Source organism: Aptenodytes patagonicus, chromosome 7, assembly GCF_965638725.1.
Source record: "Aptenodytes patagonicus chromosome 7, bAptPat1.pri.cur, whole genome shotgun sequence".
NCBI lineage: Eukaryota > Metazoa > Chordata > Aves > Sphenisciformes > Spheniscidae > Aptenodytes > Aptenodytes patagonicus.
This window is the reverse complement of record NC_134955.1, coordinates 30,093,878-30,118,500: the sequence shown is the minus strand read 5'-3', so window position 1 is coordinate 30,118,500 and position 24,623 is coordinate 30,093,878. Positions and strand designations below refer to the sequence as shown.

Genomic DNA, 24,623 nt, shown 5'->3' with positions numbered 1-24,623 from the left:
AGGCTTTTGTTTCCCTTTTCAAAAGGGAAATTTCTGGAAAACTCTTAAAACTTCTTACTGAACAATTTAATAGCTGGGGGGGGTGGGGGGAAGGTTTAGTACATCAAAGATTTCTTTGTCCACACAGTTTGCTTTGCTAGTTCATTTGACAGTGCTGCACTAAAAATCGAATACATCCTAAAAAATCATGGACACACTCTAGTGATATTAATGATGCCATATGAATGTATTTTAAGGAAAAGGTAAGCAAGAGTAAGTACTAAGCAATGAGCAAGCAGCTTTGTTTTAATGTAAGGGTCTAGCTTGCGCTTGTGCAAAACTACTCATACTAAGAATGTTTTTTAGGGTTTTTTAGGATATATAGGTGCTCTTTGGCATGACCTCATTGCAAATTAGTGCCAATCTGTCTATAACAATGTTCACTTTTTCCTGCATATTTCCAGCATGCCTGTTGGCACACACATTTGCCCAGCTTTGTAGACTAGATCACAGTATGATGAAGAACTTGACAGGGATTTTTTTATTCACAAGACGTGGTTATTTGTCCTCTGCAATCAACTGAAATGTAGAATAAAAATAGAAATACAAGATAGAATAAAAATTAAAATAATTTGCAAAAATATTCAGGAGAGGTTTTCTCTGGGTTTTTGTTGTTGTTGTTGTTTCATAAAATTAAATATTTGCGTGCTTTTTGTTTATTTGCCTGTGAGAAGTACTTACACATGCTGTCTTTACCTGAAGTCATAGGAACAAATTTAGCACTAATGTAAGTACATGCTTATTGTCACTGCCTTCAAAGGGTTTTTCACTGCCTGTACCCGGCATCTTCTTTAAGTGATCTTGAAGAAACCTGTTGCCTAATGACTTCCTCCAGTCGATCATAAACGTGCCGGGGGAAGAGTCACCCGTGAAAACCACCGAGAAGAACAGCGGAATTAAAATACAGCGGGAGAAGAACACTTCCAGCCTCGCTGCTAAGGTGAGCCTTGTGCCAGGGGGTCGTACCTCTTCATGCCAGCGCTCCAGCGCGGCCTCGCCTCCGGCCCGGCGGGGCGAAGCTGCGGGCGGAGGCCGGGCCGGGGGCCGCGGGGCCGCCTTTCAGGACTGCGGACAGCTCACGGGCTCCGCCGGACCGCGGCGGGGCCCTTCCACCGCGCCGGGGAAAGCCGCCTCTCCCAAAACCGCCCCTTCCTCCCGCACGGTTTAACCCCCGGGTTTCCGTCCGAGCTGCGGACAGCTGGCCTGGGTAGCGCCAGCCGTTGTGAGGCCATTGGTACCAAAGCAGAGTTTAAAACCAAAACAAAGCTTCATGTCTGCACTGAGTTACGTCAGCGGTTCTGTCCTCAAAACAGAGAACCCATATTCTGTCGTCATCTAGAAGGCTCCAAAACTACCGCTACTAGTAGTGCCTCTGAAAAGTGTCTGATAAGATTCTTGAACAGTCAAGCAATGATAACACTGTAGCCGTAATGACGCTGCTGATGCAAGCATGACATAACCACTGATGCTGTGTAACCAACCGCAATGGACAGCCTATTGCACTAAATGTTGCAAGAGTAAATCAGCATAAAAAGTAGATAAAATAACATGTAAAAGGTATGCTTAAGGTCTGGTTCTTCCCAGTTTTTTCTGTGGTAATGTGTCTGAAGTTTTAATTACCTTTCTTTTTTTCATATTATTTTGAAAGTAAAGCCGGTAGTAGGCTGAATGGAAAATAACCTCTGATTTTTGCATTAAAGAAATTTTAACGCTCGATTTCTGCTGAAGTAAATCAATAATGGGAACCGTGAGAAGGCCTGCTTTCCCTAGGGCCATGGATCTGTCTTCTTCATATGTTATTTTTTTCAAATCAGAATATAAATTGCTCTGTCTTCTCCTTCAGCCTAGTGGATAAATTCTGAGATTTCCTACACCATTGTTCTGATGGGTTTCTTCAATTCTGTACATGAACAAACTACCCGGGATCCTGCTGCAAAAGTTGATGCTGTCATATCCGTGTGCTGAGCTAATATCTGGCACTTGTCTTTGGTGTTTCCACCATTGCTAAGAGCACAAAGAGTTCTCTTCAGTAACTAAACTGGGATTGCAGATCATTAGATTGGGTTTCCATCTCTGTTTCTCTTTCCAAGACAGCAGATGGCTGGAAAAAGACACTGAAAGCAGGAGAGGATTAAACCATCCACTCTTTCTCGTAAGGAACTACATTACTATATTATAAGCCAGGGGTGGTCAATCTTTCAGCAAATTCTTCTGATTCCTCTGACAGAATAGGTGGTTCAGCAATCAAGCATTCCTCCAACCTCCTGAACTCATGGTGCTTTCCACTGTTTCATCTTTTCGATGGGACTAGTTGCACAATTTGTCCTAATAAACAGCAATAAACAAAATAGCCCTGCAAAAGTACTAGGGGAAAAATACTGCATGCTTTTACTGGCATAAAAAACCATTAACATGGTCTTCAACATCATGGGAAAAAATACAGCAAAACAAAGAAAAAATGTAAATGGTATTTTACTCATGCATCCAATACATTATTGCCCTAGGTAAGTACAATTTTGCAAGGCTGCACGATCACCAGACAGGAAGCAAAGAATACCACATCCTCTTTGAAACTGTAAGGAGAAGACCTTTGCTTCCCTAGTGGGGTTGTTATCAACCTGAAGAAACACTCCTTGGTTTTAACTTGGGTTTTTTTGTTCTTTTTTTTTAAATTTGGCAAGGGTGACTATTAATTAGTTATTATGTTTACTAACTGAACCTAATGTTTTTGTAGTTTTTTTCTGTATATCGGTTGGAGGAATAATGAATCTTATTTCTCTTATAACGTTATCAAAGTACTTGCCAAAGAGTTTGAGAAATTGCCTCATAAGGACATAAGCACCTTCAGAAATGGAAACGGTGGGCTGAGATGATACAGGGAGACTGATATGAAGTGTCTAGGGGTTTGTTTGATGGATTTCATTTTCATTCTAGGAACTGCATTTCCCTCACAGGCAGTTTTTGGTTATTTTCATGAAAACCTTTTCCCTTTGATACATGCATATGGATTCCTGGAAAACAGTGTTGTCTGCAGATTTATTTCATCATGTAAATACATCAGCAGAATTTTGGCTGAGATAATAATAGAGGCATTGAGCTGCACTTTACACAGAAAATGCCTAATGGGAGGTTAGATGTTCGTACAAAACCACACCCTGTTTTTCAGATTGTCACATGAAGATCAAACTCATAAAGAGATATTCAAAGAGGGTGAATGGATAAATGTCTCCCTGAAACAATGACAGAGATTAATCAAAGCACACAAAAGAAAATGCCTTTTCAAATGTAGGCAACTGAAAATTAACTCTTCATAATTCATTTTTATATAACAATGAACCATAAAGTTCAGTTAGAGCTTAACAAGGGCGCTGGTAAGTCAAATCCATAATGCCATATTTTCCTGCTCAGTTGCAGGCCAAAAAAAAAAAAAAAAAAGAGATAGTGGGCTTTCACCGTGGAAGAAGCTAAGTGCAACACAGAAACAAGAAGTTCTTGCTGGAGCAGCACAAGTAATTTCCAGTGTCAGAAGCTGGACAGTCCTCACATCTTAGCAAGTTAGGGAAGACTGTTTATGGCAAACTGATGAACAAACTACTGGGACAAAAAAAACCCCACTAGTGGCCAAGTTGAAACTGAATTCTTTTTCCAGAGAAAGAGGGAGATAATGGAGGGGGAGAGAAGCAGAGGGAGAGAAAGAACAGGCATGAGAGTCTTGAGATACAGGACTTCAGGCCAAAAAAGGATTGAAACACACAAGCCATCGAGTACCTCTCTTCGGGTACTCCTCTCTTGCCTAGCCCACACTTCACCACCAGATGGCCACATCTGAACTTGGATGAAAAATTGGTTACTCGCTTCAAAGACATATGGGTGTTTAAATCTGTTTAATTTCTAAGGGTGCTAGCTGCCAAAATAAAAGAAAAAAAAAAAAAACAAAACAACCCACCACCTCCAAAAGTCTGGCCATATGAGGCTGAAGAGTTTGAACAGCTCCAGGTTCAAAAGCTTGGATTAGAATCCACGTCTCAAGTCCTGGGATGTTTAGATGCAGGATCACGGCTCGGTCTTAAAAACACAAGAGGTGATGCACTAGTACAAGGATGACATTGATTGCACAGTACAAATGGGAATGTAATATGTGACATACCTGAGTTCACGCTTTCAATCTGTGCGGCACTCATAAAGTCACAGGATTGCACCCAGCTTTGAGCATCATGCTTCAGGAGAGATGGAGACCACCTGGAACTGGAGAAAATTCAAAAGAGAGCGGGAAAGATGAACAAAAGTACTGTGAAACATAACCAGTGTGCAAAGCCTAAAAAAATGGCTTGCTAAGCTGTTTGATGAAGAGCTTTGTCGGCCAGTTGCAGGCAACAGCTGGCATTGCAGGCAGGACGCTGAGTTAAAATCAGGAAGTTTGGGGGGGGGCGAGGACTCTGGTGCCATGAGCCAGCAAATGAGAAGTAACAAATCCAAATCCTGGAACAGGCAGTCTCTTGAGGTTCCCTTCAGGTTCATCTTCTAAGATGTCTAGGAGATTTCTTTTCAGGGAAATTAACAATTACGCGTATCAGTGGAAAAGCACTGAATGCTAATGTCAACACCTGCAGGAATTCCGCCAAAAATTTCTGGAAAAGGTGAAGTACAGTGTATCTGGCATCCCAGGCCTTTTGACAGGGGTAGGTCAGATGAATGTAAGCTTAATTATAGAGCAGAATTTAAGAGACAAGGAGACCTTAATGAACCAGTGTTTATTGTGATCAGCCCCACTTCAAGGTGCAGCAGTGTTGGGCTGCAGTCTCCAGGCTTCTTGTTACAAACACTTAATTTCTGGCCCTCACTGGTATCCCAAAGGTTCTTGCACACTTCAGTAAGAGGATTCAGCTTGGACTTCCCAGTTCTCCTCTTCCAGGTGCAAGGTGTTGTGGAGCCCTCTGCTAGCTCTTCATTTCTTGAGGAGAGGAAAACACCATCGTTATACTCAGTAGGTAAGCACTAGAGGTCAAAAGCGCAGTTCTTCTAATCTCTCATCTATACTGTTGGAGCCAAGCATTTCATGACCATATTCTCATAGATGCTTGAATTACTGCTGTGGTACTTTCCAGGATCTGTACTACCTCCTGCCTATGACCACTTGAAATCTCCAGGCCGGGCAGTCCTGAGCTCACAGCCCTTGAGGCATTCTTGCTGGTCAGTGTGCACAGGATACACCTGCCCCGCAGATAAAGGACTCTGATTTTCCCAAAACCCAACAGCCACAGCAATCAAATCCTACTTTTCTTTTCAGATTAGAGCATTAACCCTGGAAGTGAAAAATTTTGATCTAAAGTCCTCTTCAGCCTCAATTCAAATGAGGAAAGCACTCCACATACATAGCTGTAGGATAAGCCACGTTCACTCCTCCGACAGGCTGGTGTAATGCTGTGTAAGCATCCGAATCAGCTTGCTGCTGCATACCTGTATCAAAAAGCATCACCATGCTTTTCAGAGTTCATGTGTCTCCCACCCTGGAGGAATGTCCTGTGGAAGTCTCCATAGTCAGATAGGAATATGAAGCACCACAGTACAGCCCTGAAAAGTATTACCAATAACTGAACAGTACATCCCTCCCTTGCTTTCAGATAGAGATGCACACATTGGCTATGCCTTATCCTGAGGGAGAAAGCAGGAAAGACTCATTGATGTACTGATTTGTTTATATATTTTACTCTTCAAACACCACAAGATCATTATAATCAATATAGACACCTTCCCCTTCAATGATAAATTTAAATTGTTAATTGTTACTGCAGGGTGTGCTGTGTGCCCAAGTTAGGGGTCCTTTTAAGTAGACCTGATAACACCTTTGCCTTACGGTGTGCTGCCATGAAAGACAGAAAAATCTTTTAAACTCATAAAATCCAAGGTTTATTAGAACATAAATTACAATAAAAAAAAAAAAGCAAAACAAACAGGAATTGTAATATATGGTCTTTACTAAGGCTGCAAGACTTAAATTCATATAAAGAATTTACAGAACAGTTTACATATGAAATAAGTGGTTAAAACAGCTATTTCAGAGATGGTTTTTCATATATATTTTATTACAATTTTAGAGAGACTAAATATTCTTATCAACTCCTAAACCTGCAGTTTGCAGAATGTGGAGGCCAAGTCTGTTTCAGATACAAACAAAACCTGAGCAGAATGAAAAGCTTTGGCAGCGGCTATAACAAATGCCTAACACGTGGCGCGCAGTCAGCTGCCAGCAGTGAGACAGGGTACTCCTGAGAGTCCCGTGGCGTGTAAACCACAGCAACAGGAACTTGGGGAACAAATTCAAATTCTGACATAGTATACAGCTAAGTGGGTGTCTGGCTTTGCATAGCAACAAAGAATGCTACTAGAAATAAAAGTGTCACCATGATCCTTTGTTTAAAATTACAAAACCTAAAGGGCCCTACATATAGCAATAGTTGCTGTGCAGAAAGACCCCAAAAAAAGCCAAACCCATAATCTCAGCCTTCCAGATAGGAACCTAATAAAGAAAGACAAAAAAATGGCCTTCAGCACCACATGTGATCCAGTTACTGAGCCATACCAAAATTCTTCAGGATAATAATTTGTTTATTTTGATTTGGTTGATTTTTTTCCCATTTTTGTTTCTTACCTGTGCTGTTTTTCTGGAACAGGGTGGACCCAGAATCAATTGTTTAATGTTCAGATGTCAGGTGGATTCTCTCCCAACTTCATCACTCTACTTTTCCGTGCTTATCAAAAGCTAGGCATCTCAAGGGGCTCCTTTACCATGTCAGCATCCCTGGGGACAAGTCTTAACAAATCTCTGGGGGTAAACAACATTTAACCCAGCAGAGAATGATGGCCCCTAATGAAAGAGGGTTTCCTGTCTCTTTTGATTTTTAATTAAAAGGGGCCTCTGAGACTTGATGCCGATGATCCCAAAATTAGCTTTCTCCCTTACCCACTAAACCTACCTGAATGGAAGATGAGCTTATTTTCAAGCGGGAAAATGCTTTCAAAACATCCTTCAACTTATATTTACATCTCACCTTGTAGTAATATCTCATTCGTGGAGCAGGTGCTTGAACAACTTTCTCACACAAAAGACCTTCTGACAATAGTTGCAATACATCCAGCAACATGCACCTGGCAACAACCTGTGCCTGAGTAAGTCAGCATCTGCAGCACCTGTTTGGTGGCCCCTAACTGTGGGAACCCAGCAGGAGTCCATACATGCAGTTCAGGTGAATACTGAAGAAGGAATCTGGGAAAAAAGGGGGGACAATGCAATCAAGTGAGGTGGGAGTCGGGATATTAGTCATAGATTTGTAGGTAAAAAGCTTTCCCCATACTTCTGCTAAATCACAGAAATATAAACTGGAGTATGCCTACCTGGCTTTGGGTACTCGTTAAGTTCTGCTCTGAGCTCCAGTAATGGCTGAACTGTTGTACCTTTGGTGGGACACCACGAACGATGTATAAACTCGTTAACAATGTCTCTACAGGGTGGGATGATGGGACTTTTTGAGAAAGCCCTTCCATCTCGCTAAGCTTTGGTACATCTCCAGAAGAAGATACAAGAAGGATCCTGGAGGTATAAAGAAAGTGTTCTAGTAGTTATGAACAAAGGTGATGCGCACATGGATAGTGCTGAAATGGTGTTGGGCCAGTTCCTTTTCACAGACCTGATCCTGTGATGTATCACTCATCTTTGATCTGCTCATTCATTGGAATTAGTCTCAGTACACTGACTGAGATCTATGATCACTTGAGCTTTTTCTTTAAAAATAATTCTTACTAGAAGCAGCATTGTAACTGCACACCTGTGTACATTCGATACCCGGTCAAAACTTCCAGGAGGACTTCCTGAAATTTCAGACACTTCTATCAGGTAAATTCTCTGCCTGTTTTTGTTTTATTTGGTGTACATTGATTTATGTAAGTTATATAATTTAATAACTTTTTGTTTTACTAAAGCATGACCTAGCATATAATTCTGGAAGGAAGGGAGGTAAGAAGTGCTGTGACAGGGAGAAATCATGCCAGGCCTACACCACAATCACAGAGCATTAGTGTCTTCTCCTTTCCCTTTTTCTTGTTCCCTTATCTTCTTGTTTTCTTTTTCTTCTCTTGTTATACCTCTATGACAGACAAGCCAAGAAAACTGGAGATCATAGAACTTAAAGCTTTTGACGTATTAACAGTTCGAATGCAGAAATAGAGTCACCTTCTAGCTGTGAGCCGTGAGGGCTGCAGTTTGGTTGATGCACAATGACTTGCACAGGTGGTGTTTCCTCTTCTTCCCCTTGGTCAGAGGACACTTCTTGTGTAGCAGCAAACATTTGAAGTTTCACTGCTCACACTGTTCTGTGGACACCTTTTATTCTGTTCACAGCTGTCCTGCTTTGGGAAGTTCTCTGAATAAGAAACCACCAAGCATGGTTTACCTGTTAAGACTCACATTCAAAACTGTATGAAAAATTAGGACTGCTTATGGGCAGAATCATCACTTTTAAGTGGGGAAAACATCTGCTTCAAGGAGCAACTGGTAACATGGTCTCCATTGCTGACATACACTGATAAACTATCAGATCTGTTATACCTTCACAAAGAAAGTATGATGTCAAGCTTGTGGATACCTATCCTGAAAGGATGTGTGTGTGGATATCCATGAGAATGGGAAAATTCTCTCTTATTTCCTCAATGCTGATAGGTAGATTTGTAGGAAAGCTGCAAGCTTGACTTTGCAAGACTTTTTGTTTCTCTTCCTTTCCCTGCTTAGCTCCGTCTTTTCTCCAAACTGGAACACTCATTAGTATTTGCTAATTCTTTCAATTCTTTAAAAGTCCCTTTATATTATTGTATATATATATTGTATTTAATATATTATTATATTAATATATTATTTAATATATATATATTTAATATATTATATATATATATATATCCCTTTACCAAAGCAGAGCCAAACGGCTTTGTATTTATTGTTGCCTAACAGTATGTGGCCTATGTTATGATTTGACAGAACAGCACTGAGTCTTTTTTTTTTTTTTAAACAGATGTTATTGAGAAGGATGAACAAATAGATTTATGTGTTAACAGTTTATTATGGTAATTAGAAATGAAACATAGCAACGGTCATATCACAGGCATATAACAATAAATCAGAAGATTAATTATGGCAACCCTTACCCTTTCTAATCTACCCCAGGGCCCGAGCCACACCATGCCACCTCCGCCCCTGCTCCCAACTGCACTTTCCTCCCAGGGAAACACCACCCAGAGTTAGCACCCAAAGGAAAGAAGCTCCACTGGGCGTTCTTCTCTAGGCAAAGGCAGGAGGGAGGCCGGCTCAGCTCAGAGCCTTTGTTCTGGACAGTACACTTGTGGGGAAGACAGTACAGGAAATGTCTCTCCCAGGCCATGAGGAGACAGTCATCTTACAATTTCATCATGAAGTTTACAGGTGTCTCGCCGTTCTTGTGGGCTGACTAGGACAAGGTCCAGAGCCTTCATCAACTTTTATTAATTACACTATCAAGAATGAAATAACAGTAAGCCCTTTCATCAGTGAACTTGTAATGCTGTCCAGTGGAATGAGCCTTGGGGTTCACCTGGGGAATAAACGAAGTGGTACAGTCCCCCCTCTGCCCTGGGCAATGGGCAGTTGCTCCCACGTTAGGAAATATTATAGACCAGAGTTTTCTGCAAGCATTGCTGCTTGACAGCTATCCCTAAAAAATACAGCCAACTCAATGCAAGTACTGTAATTGCAAGTACCTTGTAATTTTCTCCTGCAGATTCATTTTTTGAGCTCAGCCCAAACTTCCATGCCCATCTTCGCAAGCTGTGAAAGCTTTTTACAACACATAGCAAGTCGCCATTGTTTTCATTAACTCTGAAACATATTGCAGAGCTCTTATGTGCTCCTGCGCCGCTGCACAGCAGCTCTTGGGGGGGGGGGGGGGGCAGTGTTAGGGAGTATTCTCAAGCTCACAGAAATGGAAATGCAGTAAATTGGGTTGACCATTAAAAGATGCCTGCAGGGGAATGTTACAAGATCCTTTATAAGGTAATGTCAGTTTTTTCGATTTTCCAGCAGATATCAACCCATTATTCTCATTTTGTTAGCATTGGTAATGCACAACTTATACCATTCTTGTATGACACTGCTTCCCAAAACTATTGTTATATGTGCACACATGAACACACACATCCTCTGCAGTTTTTTGCGTTGAGACCCACACCAGCTAAACAGCATTACAGCAGCCAGTGGTTCCAGGCAATGTGCTACTTACAGTTTCCTATAGGCAAATGTCAAATCTGAAAGTCCGTTATGAATAGTTACAGAGATTTTTCTGCATCAACAGATAGCCTCCTGTTACTGACTAGTGCTTGTGATGAATGAATTAGCCATCCATTTTCTGTCACCATTGTAGGAAGAATATGTAATCCTGTGTGAAAGAGGAAATAAGAATAGAAAGCCACTCATATCTAACAGCAAGAAACTGGAGGGGAGTGTTAACACGAGAGTGCTGATAGCAAAGACACCTATCAAACTCTGCCAGTATAATTTCTTCAGAGTTTTCCTAGGCTGGCTGATGGTGCCAGAAAATTAAAGTATCTTTGCTGAATCTTATAGCTCTGGAGGGATCTGTCATGTAGAAGCAAGCAAATCTTATTCCCTTCTTCCTCTGCATGGTCCGGCAAAGAAAGTAGGAGAAGCATGTAGCTGGAGATGGCTCTGATTCAGGAAAGAGAGGGAGAGAGAAACTGCATCCCTCTGCGTAGCCTTAACTTTGATGGGAGTCATTTCCAGCTTCCTCTGCCTCAGCACAATTAAAAAGTAAAAGAAAATCCACATGAACTACAGGGTTGCCAGGGTGGCATGAGCAATCCAGTGTCGGGGGATAGTAGGACTGTGGGGACATCAAATATGGTAGTGGTGAGGGTAAGATCCAGAACCATGAATCACTCCACATAAAATCACAAGCTATTTTTAAAAAAAAATATTTTGCTGTTCTTGCTTGGTCTTCTCACTTTGGATCTCTCCCTGTGCCAAAGCTGCCCCATTTATGGAATAGTCAGCCATGCAAGAGCTGCCAGATGTACTGAACGGTAGTCCTGGCTTTCTGTACCATCTGCCGTCAAGGAGGGATGCAGAGAGCTTCTTAGAGTCATAGAATCATAGAATCATTAAGGTTGGAAAAGACCTCTAAGATCATCGAGTCCAACCGTCAACCCAACACCACCAGGCCCACTAAACCATGTCCCTAAGTGCCTCATCTACGCATCTTTTAAATACTTCCAGGGAGGGTGACTCAACCACTTCCCTGGGCAGCCTGTTCCAATGTTTAACCACTCTTTCAGTAAAGAAATTTTCCCTCGTGTCCAATCTAAACCTCCCCTGGTGCAACTCGAGGCCATTTCCTCTCATCCTCTGCCTCCTCCTGTCACCATGGTCTCACCAGTGCCTCCAGCTGATGTCCAATATATCACTGCATCTTCCGTCTGCGGTAGACCACCCCTACATCCCACTCCCTGCACTGGGAGCTCTCTTCACAACCCTCGTGACTCAAATCCCATTGCATCCATTTTTCCCAGTCCCCTTTTCCCTCTCCCTTGGCCATGCTGCTGGCAGCAATGGCTATACAGATTGGTGGCTGCAGTGTGATTAAGTTATTTTGTCCCTGTCCTTTTCTATGTAATGAGAAGCTGTGAGCCAACTTTGGATCCAAGACTAGCCTGCCAGCCTTTGTACATTTGCAGATAGAACTTATAGGAACTAAGTGCATTTGAGAGATTTTCAAGTTAGCTCCTGAAAGACTGACATCCCCTAAAGGTGGTGCTAATACTCATGATTAGTTTCTAAAACTTGCTACAATTAATATGGTCACAAATTAATTTTCAATGTGACTAGGCAATAGATTTTCAAAAAAATGAGGCAAGTCTCGTACTTAATATAGTGGCAGTTATAGACCCCTCAGTGATCTAAAACCAAAGCCACCTAGGAATATAAGAAGTGGATAATGGTTTGAGTTGCTTCTCCCACATGCTTCATTGCTCCCCTCACCATAATTCTACAATTTATTTTCACTCAATCCCCTGTGAGGTGAGAAAGCAACAGGTAGAACAGATGTATTATCTGAGGTTACCCAGCTCCACCTAAGTGCTGTGCTCAGGTAAGTCCCAAGGGCTCATGGGCTCCAGCAGGCACAAATGGGGAAAGCCCAAACATTGTCCCCCCTCTGCTGACTGGCCAGTCAGTTGACTGGGTAGTGCTCTTGGAGAACAGATAAGAGTCACCTTTCCACTGAGATTTTAGATCCTGCACCACCCCAGTTGTACAGTTTAGAAGGTACCTCTAACTAATTCTCTAAAAAAGATATATTTTTCAGACCTTCCCTCTTAAATCAGACCATAATGCTCACAAAGGTGGTGAAAAGATTTTGCAAAGTCGCCATGAACACCAGACCTGGTCATCAGAAGATTCTGAAGAGATATGAGGGAAACCCTGGCTGGATTGCTGTCAACTGTACTGCTTGAGGGATGAGGCTGGTGGGCTGTGGCAAGAGCACTGCCAGAGGGGACTATAATCAGACGTTAAGTTCAGCTTCAAGCATCTGAAGTTATTTGCTCCTTTCCTACAGGATTCATGATTGAGGCTCTTGCAGACAGAGAGTAGTAGGACTCTAAAGCAGATTATTTATTGCTTTGTATGTCTTTTTCTAATAAAAAATTAAAATCTTGTATATAAAAAAAAGGTGTTCTAACAATATTCATGGTGAAAAACAACATTCTTCATCCTTCCCCTACCTCTTATCGACAGACCAAAATCTATCATTTATAAACAGTCTTCGTGAAACAAACATATGCCATTAATGATCAACAGGAAGACAATAATTTCATATAGGTAAAGTACTGTACAGTACAACAGATCATGGCAGGAATTTGTTATAAGAGTGCTTAGGATGATAAACCATGTCTCCAAACACCAGTAAAATCTCAGCAGCAGTCACCAAGCCACCTATCAAGCACCTGTGAGGACAAGTTCAGCTCATTTTGTACAAAGGAAACTGTGCTTTGTTTATCCTACATTAGTCATTCAGGGAAAAATAATCCTCATATTTCATAGTGTAATTGAACAAGAAAAAATCCATTTGATACAATTTTTTGATCTTCTCAACTTGTTCTGAGTTCAGTTGTCTGAGATACTCCAAGGTGATATCACCATTAGTTCGTTTCTCTGAGCCATACCTCTTCAAGCTGGGGTAGTGCAGGCTCTCTGGTGCTCCAATGACCTTCAGAACATGCTCAGAATCTAACCCAAGAGTTTCATACTTACCGAGAATATCATAGTGAATGTTGCAAGGATCACAGAGCAGAAACATTGGTTTCCAGTGAATGTCAAGAGTATTTGGTGGTTTTGCTATAATGAAGTTGACAAACTCCTGGAAACTCACTTTTTCTGAAGAATTTTTGTTTTTCCTGAACATTGCCCTAATCTCATTAGCGACAGTGATGCTGTAGAATGGCTCAGAGTGCAGAAGTTTGTCTCTGTAAGCTGAAACCAGCCGTTCCAAGGGATGTCTGGTGAACATCACTTTGGTATAATTGTTCAGAAATTCCTTTCGTATGTCAGGAGGGTAAGTCACCAGCTTTTTGATCAGCGAGGTTTGGTGGATGTGGTCATGCTCAATTTCAGAAGCTTCCGCATTCAAGTCTGCTTGGAGAAGAAAAATAGTTCTCTTCCAGTTGGAGCAGCCTACCTTGGGCACCTCACAGTAGATAAATTTGTGTTTGTGCTCCACAAAGAGCTGGTTTGCAACACGAGAATCCAATTTGTTTCTTAATTTAAGAAGGTTGTTCTTCAGGCAGAGAGAAGCCAGTGTGCTTTTGCGATCATTTTGAATTGCCAGCCAATCTTCAGTGGGATCAGGAAAAGCACCTGCAACCGAGGAAGAAATTTAAACTATTAGTGTGAAATAGACTTACATAAAAGTCTCTTTCTTTGTGACAACCATAGCACTCAATCTATCTCCCTGCATACAAAAACTAATGAAGATGCTAAAATGAATTTTTTATTTACTGTCGCTGGACTCCACTATGGCAAGCATGCAATAAACTATCCTGCTTAGTGAAAAGTTTGTTAAAACGAAAACTTTCAACATGTTAGCAGTATTACTCTAAGCAAGATGGATGTTCTAACACTTCTAATGTCAACTGGTTTTTGTAGTGCTCTTCCTCTCATACTTTGCTAAGATAGATAGCTATCACAGTGACAGGGCCTTGGATATTTTCATAGTATTGTTTATCACTTAGGCTCCATAGTTACTTTCTAACACATTTGGGAAAGGTGTCCCTGGTTCTAGAAAACATTAAGTCTTCCTGTTGGTAAATTCTTTACTCACCTGTTAGGTTTTTTTGTCTCTTACAGAAAAACCCAAAAAGAAATATCCCAAAAATAAAGTTTGGGAGAAGGAAAACTAACACCTTCTGGTTCATATTATTTTCACAGGAAGGACGATGACGTGATCTCTGAAGTGGAAATCTGCCTTTCTGTCAACAAGGAAAGATAATACAAGATAGATGTTGTATGACTGATATAACAAAGATAACTCTTACAGAATTTACGATAGCAGGAAGACCCTTAAGCCCTGTAAAAACAGGCTTTGCTAAGAAGTAAAAATTCTCCTATGAAAAGACTCACCACAATTATGCTGTTAAACCAAACAGACAAATAATATGACCATTTCAAAGTATTACAAAATTCCCCCCTTTCTCAGAACAATGAGCTGTGTATGAGCAAATACTCCTCCCTTCTCCTCATTTAAAGCTGGTTTTCCTGCCAAGCAAACTCATCTATCCCTTCACGTTGTGTAACAATAATCTCATTTAGGATTATAATAATACAGAGATGTATTTTTTTTTAAATAACCTTACTTGTTGGAGTCTGGGAGTACTAAGTTTTCTGTAACCTGCAACAGGCCCATCCGCAAGCCTATGATGCACTCAGGATGAGATTCTTCCCGTCTCTTGCCCTGAAGCTTTCCACTTTGTACAAATAAATCATTATTTAGTGCAGGAGAAACTCTTCCACATTCCAGCAGAGAATCCTAACTACTAATAATAGATTAGTTCTCCCATTCTCTCTCTCCCAAAGACACTCCAGTGTATATATGTTTGCTGCCGTTGCTGCTTGCAGCATAAGAGCCCCAAAATGGTTCACTATGGCAGGAAGCATATAGAAGCAGCAGAGGAAACAACAGAAAGGGAGATGTTCCATGTTCACAGATAAAAGGAGAGAAGGCCAATGCAGTCCAACAATCAATGTATTCCCTCTCCTGTGCTCCCTCGTTCTGTCCCTTTGCACTTCCTGGAGAGAGAGCTCTCCAAGTCCTCTGTGCAATCTTACTGTGTTGCCCCCATTAGAAAGCTCTTCATCAGCATGCTTTTCATCACTTTTTATTTGAAGTAGCAAAATTAAGTGCAAAACCATAACTACTCACAAACCTGACATTCTATTTCTGTCCCATAAAGTCTGCACCACCAAAAAAGTCAAGCAACTCTGTCTTCCTTTTCTGGCTTTTGATTTTTCACCCTGAACCTGCTGGCAATAAAGACATCCTTGCCTGGATTTCCTGAGGATGCAACTTCAACTTTTTTTGTTTTGTTTTTACAAAGATACAACAGGACCACTCTGGAAGTTATTTGTGGTGCCCCCCACCTGCCCCCAGTGTGGATGTACATAAACCCCAGCTGCCATAATGGAAACCGTTTTCCTGTATGTTCTGAGACAGCAGTAGAGGCAGCACTAGTTAAATTGCTGAAAATGTACTTGCACACAAGGCTTCTTCCTTTCAGGGCTGATGGGTGATTATTATATCACACATCTTTACCAGAATATCTTCAAACTCATACAGTTAACAGCATTACTAATTATTAAATCTCTTTTAGTGTAGGCATGACCTGAGAAACGGAGATGACTGTTCACTCTCTGCAGTCACATATATTAACAATTTACTTGTGTTTACATTAAATTGTTACAATACTCATTCAAGTGAATGCAGTATTTTTACACAGATTGGCATTTAGCCAATATTTTTGCATTTTTCTTGGCTGCATAAGACCACTATAAAGGCTACAAGAAAAAATATGGGTTGATCTTTGGCCTTTAACCTTTTATTCACTGCATGTCAATTCTCCCTTCACTGTGCGATCTATTGACTTCTGATGCATCAAAGGCTGTTTTCAAGGCCAGCTGAAGTCAGTCAGATTGTTCATAGATCTCATGAGGTCTAAGATTGAGTGATCTCTTTTTATTCTTTTTCAGAAGTGGTTTGAAGACACAATTTCTCACTGTGTAGAAATTAAAATAAATATGACACTAAATAATTCTGTACAGGGACTCCTTGTTAGAGTATGCTTAGGAGAAAGAGGTTGGGCTTCATTTACCTTAAATGCTGTCACCTCAGAGTAGTCATTGTTATCATACCTGCCTCAGGAATCAGAAAATGAACTAGATTAATGTACCCTATTTAGATACTTGTATCATATGTATTTGTTAATTAAATTACTAGTACAGAGTATAAGGTCTGCCATAAGACACATTTCATGTTGAAACATGTCAATGAGTCACGAGAGGGAAATGGAAGAGACTTGCCTCCTTGAGGGAAAGAAGATGTTTATGAGCTAGGTAAATACAGGAGAAAACTCCTCTTCCAAGATATTTGCATATTTGTGGAAGCAAAAGAATCCTTATTTTAATTCCGGAGAACGTTCAGACCATAAGGAGGGATAGAATGAGCTCCAAGGTGACAGATGAAACCTGTTTGGACCCCTTAGAAAACTTTGAAGTGCAGACTGGCTGTAAGAGCTAAAACCATCCATCAACAAGTGAGGTCAACGTGACAACTGGGAGAAGTACCTGAAGGTGAAGTCCAAAGGCTTCTTCTGAAGACGTTTTCAGATGGGAGACCCCAATACAGAGTTCTGTGTAATGCAAGGTCTCCAACGATGAAAATCACCTAAGAGCAATCTGAGGAATAGGAGGAAAGAAAATTCTGAGAGCCATTTTGCCAGAAGAGGGACAAGTCACCTGGAAATGAAAAAGGGGGGAAAAAAAAATCCAAAACAAAAAACACCTTTGTGATACATTCTGTGTCAGTAGATCAGATGAACTTTTTCTTCTATTTCTTCACTTATGTCTTTTCCAGACACTTGTAATTGTGTTGTCTATTTTAGACGTAATGAATTAATACTTCTATTTGCATTTTACCTCATCCTACCTTGAATTAAGTGTGATTTAAGGTGACTGGATAACTACAAGGCATTCCTCAGTCAAGGTGTGGTGAGTCTATTAACACAACAACTTCATAATAAATAGTCTAGTTCTGCTGTAACCAAAGGGCAGCAGAATGGGCTCCCACAGGCAAGGTGGAAAGACAGTACCATAGGACTCAAAAAACAGGCAGAAATGTCTTCTAATGAAAAGTAACACGGCAAGGAGTCAGAGATCTAAATGTCTCTCTGGAACTAACATACCCCCAAAGAGAGGAGAAAATACTAAAAACCAAATATAAGGCATTAATCTGCTTTGTTCTTTTTACACATAGTTGTGGGGGTTTTGTGGATTTTTTGGGGTTTTTTTTATTTTTAATGAAGCATAAAATCTTCTAGATAACAGCCTTACACTGCACTGTTGGTTTTTGCTTGTTCTTCAGATCACACCATTACAGATCAACCATACGTAGCTATGGCTTAATATTTTCAACTCTGCATGTCCTACTGGATTCTGCAGATTTCATCAGAAATAATTTTATGACTTTTTCTTGGACACTAGTAAACAGTAAACCGGGCAGTAAGAGGAATGATCCTCATAGAACCCTTTCTTGCAGAACCCTTTCAGAAGCATTTCTATCAGGTGATGAGATTTTTTGAAGCCTGTCAGTTAACTACGGTTTAATTTCTTCAATGAGTGTCCAGCTGATTTGATGGCTTTCTAGCTTCTTAGGCAAAACATGCTGCAGTATCGAGTCGAATGCTTGATACAATTCTAAATCCACTATATCAATGTTATTACCTTAATCAACTAAACCCAAACAAAAATAGTAAGTCAGTTTGGTGAGATTCATTTCCTATAACATAATACGTTTCTATGAGAGAGCAACCAGAGCAATTGCTCAAGCCAAGAGTGGTAGCAAATGGGGAACAGATTATTGGAGAAAGCAATGCCAATCATCTCATGTGCATGTGAGATGGGAAAAAGGTCTGAAGTCCTCATAAAATGAGAAATATTTATTGAATTCCAACCTTCTGTGCATTACTGATAATTCTACCTCTGCTAATCCATTGTTAAGATTCTTTTCTTCCCAATATACAGACTCCTCATAACAAAACCAAAAAAAGTTGTATCACATTGTTCATATCTTTGTTCTCAAGTTTGCTGACCATAAAATGTTCTTTCCACCCTTCTGTTTCCTTCAAGAAATTTATGACAATTTTCTGCTTTTAATTATTTTCAACCTCGCCCTTTTCTATATGCTATACTGAGTATGGAGGAGTGGCTGGCAACCTACTTGCACATCTCCTGTATGTCAGGCTAGATCATTTGACCCAGTAGAGCTCTCTATCTCAATGATGAGATTGTACTTTTCCAGGGCACTCACAGAATTGTCATACGTCTGAGTTATCGGATAATTTTTTCTGTTAAATTGGTTTCTCTTGGTTCTTTTGTCTCATACTTGCTTTCCATTTTCTGATACTAGACCTTCTGCAACCATCCCATATGTCTGTTAGCGGTCTGGACTTTAACTGTTCATACCATATGTAGCTACACCACAACCACTCACACTTATCCAACCACCAACTTTGGTTTTGTAATGAGTTCCTTTTCCCCTGACCAAAACAAGGTCTAATATAGAATCTCTAGTACTCTTTCAATTAGGAAATATTTAGACAGTCCAAAGGTGTTTTAATGATAAACTCATGTGAATACATGACCTAGCACATCACACTCAGATTGAAGTTCTCCCTCCTGCCATGCAAGTTTATTCCTAGCGCAGACACCAGAGTAGATTGCGTTGCCTTTAACAGGTATCACTGGTACATCGTTCTGTCCTTGAACTGCTAAAACAATGATTCATAATACAGCATTCCCTAATCCTTCTCTTGGAACTGCTGAACTATTGCAATTGAAAAATCTGCAATTTTTAAATAAGTATTAAAAAATCAGTCTGAAAAAACAGTATTTTGATACTTTTATAAACAATTAGAAGTCCTATAACTGGAAATGTTGAATAATAGTAAGTCTTTATGTATGGCACCCATTACCCAAGTACAGAAATACATGTACACACACCCATGTGTGTGTGTGTATATATATATTTCTGAACTATATGCATGTGTACATATATATACACACATATGTGTAGTTCAGAAACACATTAATATCAGTTACACTGACATATTATTTGCTCCAGGTAAACTAACTAACTAGGTTGATAAGGATTTAAAGTCTCCTGGTGATAAACTTACAAAGGTGTGTCTCAAACTAATTTTTTGCAAAGACAGACCTTGGTCACAGCTGGGCATATGGGGTGATCCCCTGAACCCTACTTGACGATAAGTGGATCTTTCCAGATTAAAAGAATGAAATTACAATACCTATTTGTGTTCCTGATACATTTGAAGCAGGAAGTAAAAAAAGGTACCAGTAGGGCAGCTCAGTAGGGAAAGGTAGGGAAAATCTCTGGAAGCAGATAACATTCTCAGTGGCTGAGCCCCATTCTGTACTTAAGCCTTGTTAATCCCTTCAAAAAGACAACTGCAAATACATACATACTGATATCTACATGGCTACATAGAAGGTGAGGAGGGGATGACGTGTAGAAACCCCCCAGGAGCAGCCAGAATAAAAAACAAACAGGAAAAACAAGCTTTGCTGGATGCAGTTCTGAGTGTGCTGTTCTAACAGGGTGAATTGCGCCTTTAGAAGCAAGACCCTTGCTCACCCAAATCTGCAGCCTCCTTGTTCCTGTACAACTCGCTATGGATGGACAGGAGAGAGGGAGACCCCAGAAACTGGAGTCTCAGCAGGCAGGCTGGCCTGCTCCATTAAGTGGAAAATCGTTAGTGAATTAGGAACCTCCAGCAGGCTGCAGACAGCCAAGGGCTAGAAGAACAGTCTGATCTGGGTCATTTTGCCAACAAGAGCCAGGGTCTGACATCACCTCCCTTGCAGCAGCAAGGGCTGAAAGGTGTTATGCGAGAACGAGTACAAGCTCAGTAGGAAGACAACATATGAGCTAGACGGGGGGCTACTGAGGAAGACGCTGACAGGGGTGTCCTACAGAATAGCACAGTTCACAGCAGCGAGGCAGGTACAAAGTCACAATTTCCAACACAGGCACAAGCTAAAACTCTTGTTCCCTGCAGTGGTCATCTCAGCCCTCTATTACTGCATCAGATTTCTTTCTGTTCTAAGCAACTGCGGTGCTACCTTCCTCATTGCCATCATTAAACTGCTTGTTATTCTCATTACACCACCTTCTTATGCCTGCCTTTTAGCTTCTCCTTCTCTATTTCACCCCATGTCATCTCCCTGTCTTGCCTTCCAAGGTTTTTCTTTACCTGTCATTTCTCATGCAGTATTAAAAGCTCAACTTTACTTTCTGATCAGTCATATTGCTAGCCCCTGCTACCATTAGCCCCTGCTACCCCCTGCTACCAAACAAATAGCTTCAGCTTTCTCCTCTGCTGCCCCCCTTTTTGGAAGAAGTTTCTGAAGCACCTACAGAGCTATTGCATTTTTCACCCAAAATCACTCCTTAAAATCCTCCTTTTCAGGGATGCCAACACCAGTTAGGCTGCCAGAGTTCTAAAACTCTTACCACCCAGCCCACAAAAGAGCAAGCGAAAGGAAGAGCCAATTTGGGGATGAAAAGAACCAAAGTGAGGAGGAAAAAGAGTCCATGGGAAAAAGCAGCACAGAGTCTGACAGAAAAACTCCCAGCGAGGCAGGGAGCGTCAACCTGAGGAAAAGTGGCGGAGCCAGGGCCATGGGAAATAATAGAAAGGCTGTGTAGCCTGCTCAAACAATGCTGTGGAAAAGGGAGGTTGAGAATGGGAGTGGAAAAGACACAAAGTATAATTCAGTGAAGTAAAGAAGGAGAAGAACAAATTCAAGGAAATGAGTATAGAAAGGAATATGCAAAACTATCCAATAAATTACCACAGGCAGTTAAAGAGGAATGAAATTAAATGCACTGCAGTCACTCACGCACTGGAACCCAACCCTCACTACGTGATCAAACTTGTCTCTGTTTTCCTTCCTGTAGCTATAGCCAGAAAGGCCATGGGCTTTTGATTTTGTAAGTATCTCCACTTCCCATCCATATTGTCAGGGAGCAGTGAGGGACAGCTCTTCCCCTTGGGATGGGGAGCTGGGAGCCAAGTGCAATAACCACATGGACAGTGTGGCAGGGGCCTCACCAGCCTGGATCCATCACCACCCCTGAAGGGTGAAGACCTGGAGATGGTGGCCAGTTCAGCCAAGACACCAGATCATCAGGCAGAGCCACGGTGACATCGGCTTGTGGGTGGGCCCAGCTCGGCTGGGCTGTGGGGAGCTGGAGACCAGCCTTGCTGCAGCATCGACTGATGGCCCCGAAGGGCTGGCATGGGGTCCTGCGCCGTGGGCAGGGTGGGGGAAGCCCCAAGGGGCTGGGCAGGGACAGTCGGGGCCCTGTTAGTGCTCTTGGGGCCTGACAGATAATATGAGAACAAAGTCCACCCCCTCTGCTTGGTTACCTGGTAATGGGCTGTGGGGCCTTCTTATCTAAATGCTTAATTCAAAATCCCACGTGCGTATCAACTGCCATTTAAACCACTGTAAAACCAATCATGGGAGAGCAACCTTCACCACTTTCTTTTAGGGAATCTAGATGAACCTAAGAAACTTGGAAAGGAGGAAGAAAAAGGGAGTATGGAAGAAAAACTTAGAACGTGACACACACCTACCACGGTGGCAATGACCTCCTCCCAGGCTTGTTTCATGGGAGATGGGGCCTCACAAAATCCCTCTGCTTTTCTCATTATATTGATAACTAGGTCTCTGGCTTTTCATGTGTCTTACAGTTCCCTCCCATATTTCTCTTCTCAGTTACTGTCAGTAATAGCAACGTTGTCCTTGCCATTCAAGTCTACCCACCTTGTCTCAACCCTACATACCCTCTGTCCCTTCCTGCTTTTCACCTCGCTGTGTAAACGTGATTCATTCACTTCTGTCATTGCACACCAAACAGCATAGCCAGAACTGCCTGTAAAACTCCTGGTTGCTTAGCACACAGCCCCCAGACAACCTCCTTGCTGCTGTTCACCTCATTATACCCTTCTTGTATTCCCTCCACTAGTACCCGTCTGCCATAACTGATGACAGCCATGATCTCTCTCTCTCTTTTTACGCTCCAGTGCATACAAAATGTCTCTGCTTAGATTATTTCCCTTTTTGCTCCCATCTCCTCCAGCTTCTTCTATCATTCTAGTCCAGCTTTTGACCCTCATTTTCAGGATCCAACAGTTTTGTCCAAAACCATACCGCTACCCTTATTCCCCCCAACTCTTTCTTTTTTATACTCCTCCAAAGACTCCTGTACAGGAATCACGTACAAGTCTTTACAGGGGTGTTTTGGTGCCTGCTTTTTTACAGAAATAACTTCTTCACCTGAAACACCCTGACACCTACTGACAAACTGTGTGTATGCATTATTCTCTCTTCCTACATGAATCCAGGCCTATTTTTCCTTTCCTTTCTGGTCTCCTCTGTATTGCAGGGCAAGCTGTTCAGTAGGAATATTATGTTCAAAGTCTGTTTTTATGAAACATGTATTTATATCATACTATGGCACATGCAGTATCAAATATTAAGAAATTATGAAATAGTAGGATTAAAGTGGTGCATGAGCTAAATCATAGAGAGTGTAAGATGAAGATGGCTTTTGGCAGCACAGTCTTGAAACTAAAGAGCTGACATTTCAGAATATTTAATGTTACAGTACACTCTAAGTTCAAAAATAGTCTTTCTGATTCAGTTACAGATATGAATACTCAAAAGATCTGCAAATCTGGTTTCCAGAGCCTGCTCAGTACCCAGAAAATGGAGAATGGACAGTCAATGAGAGTCTCTGAAAAGGTAGGTGCCCCACACCATGTGGGAATATTTTGGCAAAGAACCCAAACTCTCATCCTAAAACCTCTTGCCTGATTCACTGCACACCTTCCCTCATCTGCTGTAGATAGTGGGGATCCTACTGCACAGCCCTAGAGCATCTCAAGAGCATGTCCATCCTGTGAACTGTGTCAAGTTGTGTTGAATATCTTGTTTCCTTAAAAACCAAGTGTTGAAAAACTACTGAAAAATGTATCCATGTGGCATCATAACAACATGCACAAAAATCATTGTCAGTGGTGAATCATTTAGCTCCCTTGACTGATCTTATGATACTCACACTAACGGAATAACCGATAGTGGCAGCAGGTTGTTATCTTCTGAACAAACCCAACATCAACAATGACAAGACCCAAGTTTGTCAGGCTTACCTGCTGACAGCAACAAAATGGTGAGACTCAGACATGTGGGATGCCATTCCTGGCACTGGAGGAGAATGGTCCCTAGCACAACTTGTCCCTGCTTCCCCTGCTCCCACCATCAGCACAGCCTGCCCAGAGTCTTCCACTCCTGCTACCCGCAATTCCACTTCCTTGCACCCCACTCCCCAGCAGCTCTCCAACACTGAGCTCTCCTCCTGCTGAGCATATATTTGCATGGGCACCAGTGCTTTTCCCTTGGCCCCCGCCCCAGGTGTGACCCCTTCTTCCCCAGTCCCTGCTTCCACTCCTCAGGCAAAATTTTAACCCAGTCTCCAGCAAATCCTCACCTCACCTCCAAAAGCCATCCTTGTATCATTTTCAGTCAGCTTGCCCAGCAAATCCTGCTTTCCAGCTTCCCAAATGCCCATCAGATCTCACCCCGATCCTGCTGTTCAGTCTTCCCCATGCACGAGCCAGCTCTTTGCTGGCTCCCACTGCCAGACTCCTCCCTTTGTCTCCTCAGTCAGCCTCACAGCCCCCCACACCAACCACACTTCCGAGCTCAGCTCATCAGATCTGTCTCTCCTTCTTCTTCCAAGCCTCCCACGCAGCCCCACTGCTTCTCGCTCTCAGCTCTGTATTCAGCTAGTCACAGGCTCCGCACTTCAGCTCCTCTAGCTATTTTAGTATGTCCCAAACTATACTGACACATTTTCCTTTCCTTTCCCTCCCACATCAATTTTCACACTACTTATCAAGGCACAGTTTCTTCCTGCTGATTTCATTCTTTGAATCTATTTTGCCAGTGATCCTCAACACTTTCCCCAAAAAAATCTTGGTCATGCTTGCCTTGTTATTTAAAACGGGTGGTTTACTCCCCTGCGCCACCTCAGTCCAGCAGAGGTTTCACTGAGAATATACAAAAGGAATCCCCTTATCCTCATTTTTCAAATGCTTTTTCCAAAGCCTACAAAGTACCTGAACTTCTTAGGGGA

General features: G+C 41.7%; 1 protein-coding gene across 2 annotated transcripts; it reads right to left on the bottom strand.

The window, feature by feature from the left end:
• Positions 1–11,035: 11,035 nt before the first annotated feature.
• On the bottom strand, positions 11,036–24,109 carry LOC143163376 (carbohydrate sulfotransferase 9-like). 2 transcript variants are annotated; one of them, XM_076344627.1, is made up of 4 exons: positions 23,976–24,109; positions 16,967–17,077; positions 14,451–14,598; positions 11,036–13,987 (listed from the first exon to the last, which is right to left on the bottom strand). In XM_076344627.1, exons 3-4 carry the CDS (start codon positions 14,542–14,544, stop codon positions 13,137–13,139), a joined length of 945 nt encoding a protein of 314 aa, XP_076200742.1. In that variant the 5' UTR covers positions 14,545–14,598; positions 16,967–17,077; positions 23,976–24,109; the 3' UTR covers positions 11,036–13,136. The 2 variants fall into 2 exon arrangements, with proteins under 2 accessions (XP_076200742.1, XP_076200741.1); XM_076344626.1 differs by having other exon boundaries at positions 23,981–24,109.
• Between the last annotated feature and the right edge of the window lie 514 nt (positions 24,110–24,623).

Bases quoted from the DNA above. Each gene is read 5' to 3' on its own strand.
- LOC143163376 (XM_076344627.1), bottom strand. From the start codon at position 14,544: ATGAACCAGAAGGTGTTAGTTTTCCTTCTCCCAAACTTTATTTTTGGG. The intron at 13,988-14,450 runs GTGAGTAAAGAA...CCTCGGTTGCAG, and splicing joins GAGACAAAAAAACCTAACAG to GTGCTTTTCCTGATCCCACT.